This window comes from Seriola lalandi, unplaced genomic scaffold (genome assembly GCF_002814215.2).
Source record: "Seriola lalandi dorsalis isolate HSWRI2012SDOR001 ecotype SW California unplaced genomic scaffold, Sedor1 jcf7180002049883, whole genome shotgun sequence".
NCBI lineage: Eukaryota > Metazoa > Chordata > Actinopteri > Carangiformes > Carangidae > Seriola > Seriola lalandi.
Genome location: NW_019520436.1, coordinates 8611 through 20854, shown reverse-complemented (window position 1 = coordinate 20854; position 12244 = coordinate 8611). Strand labels below are relative to the sequence as shown.

At 45.2% G+C, this 12244-nt stretch overlaps 1 protein-coding gene across 1 annotated transcript in view; it reads right to left on the bottom strand.

Annotated features, from left to right (window-relative positions):
* Positions 1 to 2614: 2614 nt before the first annotated feature.
* LOC111649039 (uncharacterized) overlaps positions 2615 to 12244 on the bottom strand; it is a gene marked incomplete at its 5' end in the record, with an annotated part of 10724 nt that continues 1094 nt past the window's right edge. The window contains 6 exons of the mRNA XM_023398778.2: positions 2615 to 7481; positions 8268 to 9778; positions 10318 to 10785; positions 11383 to 11427; positions 11866 to 12022; positions 12121 to 12201. Coding sequence (XP_023254546.1) covers positions 7434 to 7481; positions 8268 to 9778; positions 10318 to 10785; positions 11383 to 11427; positions 11866 to 12022; positions 12121 to 12201 — 2310 coding nt within the window. The remainder of the gene's footprint in view (positions 7482 to 8267; positions 9779 to 10317; positions 10786 to 11382; positions 11428 to 11865; positions 12023 to 12120; positions 12202 to 12244) is intronic.

Here is a 12244-nt window from a genome sequence, read left to right as displayed (position 1 = left end):
CCCCACAAACACAGGATGATGCTGTGCAGACCTGTAGTCACCTCCTCGTGGTCGTATCCCTCCGCCGCTCAGACTAGTTCCAGATTACGTCCCTGTTTTTTCAGGGTCATATAAAATATGAACCATTTCAGTGAAGTTTTGTCATAATTTCTGTGTGCTTAAAATGTTTTCTGGGGACACCGTGACCTTGACCTTTCACCTTTGATCATCAAAGTCTAATCAGTTCGTCCTCGGGGCCAAATGGACATTTGTGCAAAATGTGAGCAAGTTCCTTCAAGGCGTTACGGAGATGTCGTGTTCACAAGCCCAAAACTGCATTTTGTGAGGTCACCGTGACATTGACCTTTGAACTTTGACCTTTAGCCACAGAATTCCAATCAGTTTGTCGTTGAGTGTAGATGAATGCTTTTACCAAATCGAAGAAGTTCCTTCAAGGTGTTACGGAGATTTTACATTAACAAGGCCAAAACCATGTTTTGTGACATCACCACGGCCTTGACCTTTGACCCCTGAAATCGAATCAGTTCATCCTTGAGTCCAAGTGAATGTTTGTGTCAAGTCTAAAGAAGCTGTGATTGGCTCTTCTCCTGTGATGAACACAGCGTGTGGTCTATCGCATTTTCAAAATAAAAGGAAATTCATTCCATTGACTAAAAGCTCTACTTCAAAGTAAGAGCACTTCATAGAAATGAAGTGGAGTGAAAAGTAGAATCTTTGTCTTTAAGTGTAGAAGAAGAATACTCAAGATAAATAAATAAGCAGAAGTAGAGAAGAGAGACGGAGCGCAGGATGGATTCACTGTGGAGTTTTATTTCTTTCCAACACACAACGTCACGTTTAGACAGCAACACAAACAACGTCACACATAAATGTTTCATCATCATCATCGTCATTATGTTGATTTTCTTTGTTTTAAATATCAGTTCACTCGACCGTGGCCTCTTAAAGTGCATACGTCTGCATCATAGAAAACACACACACACACACACACACACACACACACACACACACTGCGGGAAACGAAAAGCTCCTGAAGCAACTTCACCTCCCGTCTGTCTGTGAGCGTCCACTGACCTCCTCCTCACGTCTCCGTCTCGGACATTACGAGCAGTAAGTAAAGAAATACAGAAATAAATCGATAAATAAACAAATCGTTTCACTGCTGGAATCAGTGGAAATGAGCAGATCGCTTCCTCGTCATCGTGACAGTGGATGAGATGATTGCTGTGCTACATGTGTCTATGTACAGTGACATTTTCCACCGGAGCTCGAAACTAGAAAAGTGGGAGACGTTCTCTTTAGAACCGGTCTGTGGTTCTCTCATGGAAGAGGGTTTTATTGTTCAGAAGATATTGGTCCAATCCCAGTGCCAGTGACTGTGCCTGAGGGAATTACCCAAAGTTCATAGCGATATGAGAATAAATACAGGGTTGCCATGGTTATCAGGGGGACGCCTGGAAGCGCAAAAAACGGCAAACGGCCGTAAAAATAATGAGAGAGAATAAGAGCGGTGAACAAACAAGCATGAAAGGTGCTAATGCTAACGTTAGCATTAGAAGAAAACAGACAGTATATGAAAGTATAAACATTTTATACGTTATTTTTGATGACGTGATGATGAATTCCAGATATTCAAACTGAATCAGATCTGATTATTTTGTTTGTTTGCAAACAGGAAGCGAAGGGATGTTTCGGCGTTGTCAAGGTAACGTGACATAAGTGCTGTCCCTTTATATACCATCTGAGCCTCTGGCACTCCGTCAGTGACGTCTGTGAGGGTTCAGGGTTCAGACGGGACACTGGGATTGGACCGTTGGCTCAGGAGACAGACAGACACTGGGTCACACAGGAAGAGGCTCTGGATGCTTTGATTGGTGGTTAACGAGGGCAGCGGAGGCCCCGCCTACAGACACTTCATCTGACGGCAGTGAACATGTCATGTGACCTGTGACCAGTTTAACTCTGAACGAATGGATCTGGAAGCAGGAGTGAAAGGTGTCGATGGTCTCAGCTGGACAAGACATTTCTCTGTGGACACCTCACGGCTCTGATGATTGGTTGTATCTTCATCAGTGGCGTTGTACAGGACTGTGTTACTGCGGCTGGTGTCAGAGGCTGACGCATTCCTACGGTGGCCCTGAGGGTTCAACACACTGCAACCTAAAGGGATCGTTCGGGTTTTTTGACGTGGGGTTGTGTGAGGTTTCGCCAGCTGACCTGCGGCTGCGGTGTAATACAGTGTCACGTTTCTTCTCGTGGCCCCGCCCACAGCAACACGTCACTCTGACACGCTGTCGGTGCCCCGGGCGGCTTTCATAACTGACACCGCGCCACGTCAAACAACACAAACTGTCCCTTTAAGAAAACACACGCAAACAAGACAAACACAGAAAAACATCTTCATCAGTCTGACACACGAGCTGCAGAGACTCACAACGCAACAGGAAGTGTTTCCAGGGGACACTAAAGAGTGACGAACCCGACTGGGACGCACTTTTAAGACATCCATTCACACTTGTTGTTAAACGCTTTTAACTTCAAAAGTCACAAGTACTGAACAACAAGTGCGTCCCAGCCGGGTTCGTCACTCTTTAGTGTCCCCTGGAAACACTTCCTGTTGCGTTGTGAGTCTCTGCAGCTCGTGTGTCGTCAGACTGATGAAGATGTTTTTCTGTGTTTGTCTGTTTTCTTACGTTGCAGTGCGTTGAGCTCTCTGGGCCGCCGTACTTTCTTCTTCATGGGCTTTCACAGCACACCTCCAGGACTGCGTCACACAGACTATCACATCTCTGCTCAACTCAAACCAACACGCTCCAGTCGGTGAGCGCCCGTCCGTCTGCAGGACGTGTCCCGTGTCCCTCTGACAGGTACAGGTGAGATGACGGCTCGTTAACACTGTGGTCTCTCTCCTGCCGTGAAGCGTCTCACTGCTTCATTAAACTGGACGTTCCCGTCCTTGTAAAGAGGCGTTTTAATCTGTTTACTAATTTACACAAAACAGAAATATTATCTACGGGTAATTTCTCAATGGCTTCACAGGGAAATGTAAATATACCTGTACACATCTGGTCATCACAAACACACACTGTGATATCGCCTATAAATCTATATCAGGCCTGTACATGTGTCGTACTGTAACATGACTCATACATCCTGATGAAACATGTAGATTAGTTCTGTCTCCTGATAAAAATAAATTATTAGCAGCTGATTCTGATTCTGAAACTTGGCATGAGAGCTACCGTCCATAGATCCAGCTGTGCGTCACATCTGTCCCTCTCAGGTCGCCGACACGCCGCGTGAACGGTGAGTTGATTTTGTCTCGACTGCACTCGTGTGTTTGCTGGTCACAGTGTCGTCACGTAACCATGGCGAAGTGGTAATGAGGTAGGTGTGAACTGAAGCTCGATGTTAACCGACATGCTCGTTAAGACTCCGCTGAGTCTTCCGGTGTGCGTCCATCACGCCGTGTCCTCTCGCACGCTTCATATGAGGAGGTTTGTCTCGCGGTGTTTCGCTGTGATGAGCAGAGGAGGAGCTGAAGCGCTCGCGCTGGTTGTTTTCAGCAGAACCCGGAGCCAAGGATGGAGGAGTCAGTGAGGTGAGGGTGAACATGTGGGGAGTGATTTTCTATGTAAAGGGACAGTTCAGGTTTGTTGACGTGGCGTTGTGTGAGGTCGTCACATACAGTCGGTACATTACCTGCAGTAGATCATGATGAGCGCGGTGTCAGTTGGGAGATCCGACGTGGGCGGGGCCACGAGAAAAAACATGTTTTACACACTTTTAAAAACGGCCACAGGAACAATCCAACGTGTTTAACTGAAGATTCATGTGGAATATTTTCAGCAGTTTATCCTTCTGTGAAAACATTACTTTCCTTTGTTTTTCAATAAACTAGCATAGACTGTAAATAAAGATGGACGCAGCCTCCGTGATGTCATCCACAGGTTTCTGAAGCTCAGAGTGAGCTGCTTCACTGTTGCCAGCTTGGCAGTACCTGACTCTGTTGAACGCCCGGCTAATACAAAGATGGTGGAAGAGGAGGTGCGTGTGTGGAGCTGAGACTTCGGTGCGTGATGCTTTGTGGCAAGTATACGCTCACCCACCTGTCACTCAAAGAGGCCACACCCCTCAGTTCTCCATAACTTTAGTCATTAATAAAATCTAAACAGGTGAGTTATATAAACAGGTGTCATGAAGGAGGAAATTAGCTCTAGAGACCAGAACAGTTTTTGTACCAGGCTGTAAACATGTTTATTTCTGCTGTAAAGTTGGACATTTTAACATGGGAGTCTATGGGGACTGACTCACTGCTGGAGCCAGACTCTAGTGGCCGTTAGAGGAACTGCAGCTTCTGGTTCTTCAGTGTTGATGCTTCATGTTTCAGCCTCGGAGTTTGCCACTTGATTCCTGATTCAAGCACCTACGGATTGTTTGAGTGGCCGTTTTTAAAAGTGTCTAAAACACGTTTTTTCCTGTGGCCCCGCCCACAGCAGCACATCGCTCTGACGCTCTGTCGGAGCCTCGATCGGCTTTCCCAACTGACACCGCGCTCATCATGATCTACTGCAGGTAATGTACCGACTGTATGTGACGACCTCACACAACGCCACGTCAACAAACCTGAACTGTCCCTTTAAGCACCAGTTGTAAAATGTCAGACAGAAACAAGCTGCTGCTCGTGTCCTGATCCACACGTCATACTAACTGAAGGTCTGGAGCACGAGCTGTGTGAAATAAAGAACAGTTAAATATGCTCACAGGTGTTCGTATGCTTACTACTGTAAATCTGCTCGCTTCCTGAATGTGCTGTTTCTGTAAATTCCCACAATGCAATGCACAGTGCCAATTAATCAGCTGTTTACAACTGAAAAAAAAAGAATCACAGTGTCATTTGCTTGTTTACCTGCTGCTGCTGCCTCGAAATCTCTCAGGAAGAAAAGAGTGCTGAAGTCATTTTCTAAGTTTAGTTTCCACACACTGATCTCAGAGCAGTGAAGCACACACAGGTCATCAGATCCTTCGTGCTGCTCTGAGATCAGATGTCTGCTTCTAACTCTCCCTGCTGGTCCTGACATCGCTGCTGTATACTCTGATATGAATGTCGGGATAATGAGTCGCAGCAGCTGACTTGTTAGCTCTCCTGATGTTTTGAGTGTGTCACAGTTTACAAGGTGAAGTTTGGACACAGGTAGAGGATGTGAAGACTCCAGCGGCAGCTCAGAAAAACAGATCAACTAAAGAATGACGGACGTTTCTCCACTTGGCAGTTTCCGAGCTGAACTGGTCGTCTGCGGAGAGTCTGAGTTTAATACAAACTCTCAACAGTTTTTATACTAAAATATACTAAATACTGGACTACTGTGCTGAACAGATCATCAGAGACGTGATCGATCACGAACGCCCGACGCGATGCACATGCCACACAGCTGATTATATGCGTCGGTGCATTTAAAACCCAAACTGTTTTTAAATCCCATGTAAACAGCTGACCTGAAGTCTTCAACTGGAATGAAAAACATGTAACTGCAGCCAGTGTTTTGTTTCCTCGTTTTGAAACTGGCAGTAGTCTTTAAAAGCTGCAGTCTGGCGTCCACCTGTCCTTTCACACCTGTCCTCCTGTGTCGGAACCAAACAGCTAAGAAGATCAGTGTCTTGTGAGCGGCCAGCGAGCATTAGTGCACATGTCGTACCTAAGCAGTATCAGTATGACGCGTGGAAGTGGGACACAGGTGTGATAAAAAGCAGTTTGAAGCCGATGCTCCGTTTGTTTTCTGATCATCGTGTTCACATGAGACTCCTCCTGCTGGTGCAGCAGGTAACTGCGTCTTTCAGGCAAGTCTTTCAAATGTGGATACAAATGCTAAACTTGGCACAAATCCTCCCTGGGTGTCACTCTTTGGATAAGACACATTAGCTACTCGAAAATTCAAGATGGCCGCCATTTCTGACTTTTTTTGCAATAAATTAATTCAGAATTTTCTCATATGAATAATACAGGTGTCAAATCAAACATTTTAAAAATATAGAAGGTGAAATTTAATACACTGTAAAAAATTAAATCAAAGTATATTTCAGTGAAGCTCACTAACTAGCCTAGTGCTAGCACATTAGCCTAGCGAGCTAATGTGAAGACGAGTAAACAAGTAGGCGGTCGACTCTTCCATAGTCTTCATAATAAATGGTTTTAAATGTTTTTTATGCAGAATTTTTCACATTACATGTTAGAAATTGCACAAATAAAACTCTGAGGTAATTTTAACAGTTGTGAATTTGACTTCCTCTTCGTCTAAAACACAGGATTACATGGCAAAATCATTTAAATTTGTCCTGAGGGTAAAATTCTGTGGTTAAATACTTGTTTCCTATGTAAGAAGCTGCAGCCAATTTGAAATTTCAAGTGGCTAATGGGATATAATATTTAATAATAGTTGTGGTATCAAATCATTTAAATCTGTCCCGTGGGGAAGATTCAGTGGCAAAACTTGTGTTTCTTGTGTAAGAAACGGCGGCCATTTTGAAATTGCAAGTGGCTAATGTGATTTTTTTTAAATGAATGCCCCCAGAGAGATACAGATACTAATGTTGGTGCTTTTATCCACATTAGAAAGATTACTGCAGTTCTCTGCTGCACTACGTTACCGTAGCGATGTATAGCAATGTACTTCAGGATGTTGTGACATCACTGCGGGGGGGGGTGGCTGCTGTTCAGCTCCTCTTTACTGAGCACCAATGACTGACGATAGCGAGCACGTTACCATGGTGACGGTGTGGATATGCACTCACTGTACAACCCATCCAGACTCTCTACAGCTTGCATCCAACTGAAACCTAAAACTACTTGACTAGATAATCTCAAAACCACAACAGCTGAGTATATCACTATATACATTTTTATCTATGTGACAGAGTCCACATGCTCCAACACTAAGATCACATCAGGATTATTTTCACTGTGGACCAACCAGCCCTGTCGGAACCTGTGAGACAGGCTGGTGGGGGGGAGGGGCTAAAGAGACTCAGGGGGTGCAGGAGTGTGTTGGCAGCTCATACTGTGAATAAATAACAGATAAAATCAACCTGACGAGCATTATCTGGGTAAAAACACGAGGGATTTCTCTTACATATGTAACATGTGTTCTGACCTCCGAAATCACTGAAGCCGTGGGCCAATCAGGTTTCCTCAATAGTAATCAATGAAGTCAGCCGGTTCCATGGTACCATAAAACATCTGAAACTAAGAATTATTGCCATAAAGAACAGCAGAATGATCTCTCTGTTTAATCATCCTTCCTGCCTTCTCCCTTCGTCTCCTCTCCTTTGCCCGTCCTCTTACTTCTCTCCCTTCCTCGTCGTCTCTTGTGTTGCCACTGTTGTCATGGGAACCCTGCTGACACGGTAACCCCCCACATGAGAGTTGACTGGTGAGGTTACTTCAGGTCGATGCCCTGAGTCTGGGACTGAGCCTTCTCCTTGGCCTAAAACACACATGACAGACAGACAGACGAGGATGATGAATGTGGGTAAATCTATTAGGAATGATGAGAGTGAGTTCAGGATATGCACAAAGATCAGTGAGCAAAGTGTTCGGTTTAGGTGTTAATTCATACTGTACATTTGAGTTAATTTACTAAAAATATATTTAGAGCGTTTTAACTGTTAATTATCTACATATTTCCAACTTAAAATATTTACATGTGCATCTTTTAAAACCGTAACCTCCTGAACACATCTCTGCAGTTTTCCTCTTATTTACCTCTTCTTGCCTCTGATTGGTTAGTTTGGGGACATGTGACTTCGAGACAGGAAGTGTTGTCGTTGGAGTTGTGGAGAGAAGTAAAAACTGCTGTTTAAAAAGTGAATCGTCTCCATCCAGTTGTTTCTTTCATCAAGAGTGATCCAAACCAAAGCTAACTTACTCTCACTCTCTAGTCCAGCTGTACCACTTGGTCTCAGCTTGGAGGGGTCAAGGATCAAACATTTTGGATCTGGACCATCCAAAAATCATGTCAATAATAAATAAATAATAACCTGGAATAATCTGAAAGGGGCCCAAGTACAATCAGATCCAATCCGAACAGACTAAAGCATCCAAAATGCAGTTGATCCGAACATATCCAAATACAACCGGATCCTAATGTTTTAGATACGGCCCGACTCGGTCCAGGGTCGGGTCTTCAGTACTAAGGTCTGAGTGGACCCATACAGAACTGTACTCAGAAGATGTGCGTATATGACTTGCACATGAGTGGTGTCCAACTTACCCTGAGCGAGGGCCGAGGAGGTCTCACCGGTCTGACTGGTCGCACTGGCTCTGCTACAGGATTATTTGCCGGCCTTCTGTCCAGAGGCTCCAGGTCATCAGCTACATCTGGACAACCGATGTATCCTCCAGCCCCAAACACTGAACCCAGATCACCCTCTAACAAGTTGTGTCTGTTGGGAGCATTGGATGCAGGCAGGTCCTGGTTGGCAGATATGTTGCCAATGGCCATGTTGAGGGTTTCAGCAGCACTCGTATCGCAGATGCTGGTGTTACTGAGTTCCAGTACCAGCTGGTCTTCTGAAGCCACATCACTGTCTGAGCTGTTATTGGTGGGACTGATACTGACCTCTGGTTCCACAACACATTGGTTGTTATTTGCTTCAGGGAAAACTTCCTTGCTCAGCAAGTCCAGCACCTCCTGGTTGTCATGGCTACCTAAGTCTACAAATTCCTGATTTTCATTGCTACCGAGCTGCAGGAGTTCCTGGTTGTTGTCGCCAGCAGAAACTAGCACTTCCTGATTTTCTTTGCTACCAAAATCCAGTAGTTCTTGGTTGCCATGGCTATCTAAATCCAGCACTTCCTGATTTTCAGGATGGTACAAATCAGGCTGATCTTGATTGCCAAGGCTACAAGGTTCCAGGACTTCTTGGTTCACATAGTTACTAGGTTCAAGTAGTTCTTCGTTGCTTGTATTGCGATAGGGTTCCACCACCTCCTGGTTGTCATGACTACAAAGATCCAGGAGGTCCAGGTTTTCGTTGCTGACCAACCCCCTGTTGTCAAGTTCAGGAGGTTCCAGCACTTCTTGGTTTCCATTGTTGCACAAATCCAGCAGCTCCTGGTTATTGCGGCTACAATGTTCAAGCACTTCTTGGTTTTCGGTGGTGTGAGGTTCCAGGACATCCTGGTTGCTATAGTTAGAGGGTTTTACTTGCTCGTTGTTGTCGTAGGCGCAAAGGTCCATTGCTTCCTGGTTATTGTGGCCACAGAGGTCCAGTACCTCCTGGTTCTCTTCCTCTGGGCTGAGCTTAAAGCCATAGGGATCACAGTCCCGTACCAGCTGGGAGGAAGTGATGTCCAGCTCATAGGGATCAAAGTTCAGTTGGTCTGGTTGAGAAGAGGAGGGCTCGGGGTCAAAGGCCAGATCATTATCATTGGGTTCTGGGCTCAGTTCAGCTTCATCAGGGTCCAGAAGGGTTTGACTAGAATGCTCTGGACTGAGTTTAAACCCGTATGGGTCAAAGGAAGACTGACAGCTTGGTTCATAGCTCAACTCAAAGCTCAGGTCTCTGTTCTGATCCGAGTCGGGCTGGTTGAAGAGGTTCTGGGAGTCTAGTGAGTTTTGGGGAGTTGCAGGGTTTCGGGGTTCCTCTTCGATCTCGCTAACCCACTCTGCGCCCTGACAGGAGGTAACATCATGGGACTCGGTTTTATCTATGTCGCTGGTCCAGTCTGGTTCCAACAGGACTGGCTCAGGGACCTTTGGAGCTGAACCAGAACTCAGACCTATAAGAAGACAACAATGGGACAAGACTTTTACAGAGCCAATTAAACAACAAAAACACATTCTAGACAATTTCAAACACTATATTCAAAAGTTTAAACAGTTTCAATAGGATCAGAATAACTCAAACTTATACAAACATAAACTGGTCAGTGGTCTAAGGTTCTGAACTTAGACACTGAAACCAATCATAGGAAAAGTAAGTAAACTAATTTAAGTAAGGGTTTCACATCACGCCAAATACATTTTTCCCAAAGATAGTTTCTATCATTTTAGGTAGTTCTCATCACGCTGGTGTTCAAGTGTTAATTTCATTGATCAAGTTTGGCTTTAATTAGCTATTCGATGCTGTGAAACTGAGGTGTGACATCATGATAGACGCTGTAACTGACTCACACTTGGGTGGAGCTTATTTTCACATAAGGTACTTGTTGGCCCTTAGCTACACAAGACACTCGTCAATTAGACCACATTAAGAAGGGAAGCATGAATGAGTTGCAGCATTAGTCCACACACTATGAAGGGTCTGAGTATGAATTACCTTGTTCCAGTCCTGCTGGTGTCTCAGTGGAAACCTCTCCAGCTAAAGATCCCAGACTTTTTTCTTCGATGTCAGAGGGAGGGGAGAAAGCACCGAGGTCCAGCTCATACCCATTAGGGTCTGACTCTACAGAATACTGACCCTGCGACCTCCAGCCATGGATGGGTTCTGGCCCCAGTTCCTCTGAGGAGCTCTGAATCGGTTTAAATCCACGAGAATCATCGACCACATCGATGGCGTCCAGGTCCTCTCGGCTGTAGCTGATCTCTATGTCGCTGTCTTCGTCGGGGAATTCAGACTCAAAGCACTGAGTTCCCGTTGAAGCTTTGTTTTCGGCGCAGGACAGACTGGTGTCCGCCTCATCGCCAACATTTCCTGCCGCCTCATTAGTGCTGACGTTGACCTCCGGGAACAAGATATCCGCTGCAAAGGGGTCACTGCCTTTGAAAGGGTCTGAAGCAAATCCATCTGTCAAACAGATCATTAACAAAAACTTCGGGACATCACAATTTGATTTAATATCTTCATCATATCGAAAACAGAAAAAAGCTGCGTCAGGCAACTTTAGACTCTCTAAAAACAAATGAGTTGAGGTGAGTCAGCAGCAGATGGAAGGACACATTACCATAATATACACGTACTATGTTAGAAGTAAAAGTCCCGCATTCAAGATCCAAGTAATACAGCGGTTACAGTGCAGCGGGAGTAAGTCACAAGCAAGTCACAACCTTCAAGTCCGAAGTGTTATCCTCCAAATCTCAATCCTCAACCTTCAAGTTCAACTTCTTAACCTTCAAGTCTTTAACCTTTAAGTCTCGAGTCTAAACCTTTAGTCAAGTCGAGTCATTGTTCAGCATCCTCACAGTTAGTTGACACTAGATTTGTGTTGGTACATAAATAATCGGTGAAACTTTAAATTCAATACCAGAGATTAAAACAGAGTTTCAGTTCCAGTTTGTGACGAACTCAAACCTTGACTAGTCATATATTGATCTCCACCAATAACAGTGTGCAGAGACACTTAACTCCTCTTTACGTTTCAAGTAAAAATCATGTTCTACTCACCGGATGTGTCGGTTTTAGGGAACAGATCTTCATTGAAAAGGTCGTCTACAAATCAAATGAGAGACGCTGGATGTTCACGACATATAACCAATGAGAGTTCAGGTTCAGTCTTATTACTTTCTCTTTTTTAATCTTCTATATATTATTACAATAATATCATGAATTATTTACACGATAATCTAATAGTGAAACTATTCTGAGTTGGACCTCTATGTTTCAGACACCGGGTCCATGGTTTTGTAATGCAGGTGTATGCAGGTGTGTGCAGGTGTGTTCAGGTGTGTGCAGGTGTGTGCAGGTGTGTGCAGGCGTGTGCAGGCGTGTGCAGGTGTGTGCAGGCGTATGCAGGCGTGTGCAGGTGTGCTCAGGTGTGTGCAGGTGTGTGCAGGTGTGTGCAGGTGTGTGCAGGTGTGCTCAGGTGTGCGCAGGTGTGTGCAGATGTGTTCAGGTGTGTGCAGGTGTGCAGGTGTACGTGATACGTACGGTCGCTCTGACAGTGGGCGAACGGGTCGGCCTGGTAGAAGTCCAGCTGGCTGAGGGGGCTCGGGTTCTTACTGCAGTCTCCCTTCTCTCGCTCTGCCCCCCCTTCATTGCTGATCTCCCCCTCCTCCGGGTCGTCCTCTATGTCAGACCTGTCCATCTGTCCAGCAGGACACAGTACAGTCATACAACAGTGTTTACATGTTGTTAAAACATGATGAAGATGAGGAGGAGGAGGAGAGGTGATGAAGATCATACCTTTGGAGAACTGGTGCCACTGTCGTCGACTTCTTCTCTGGTGTCTGCTAGATTATTACAAAAAGATGAGCCGCTGGCTCTCTGATGCAGTCACACACACACACACACACACACACACACACAC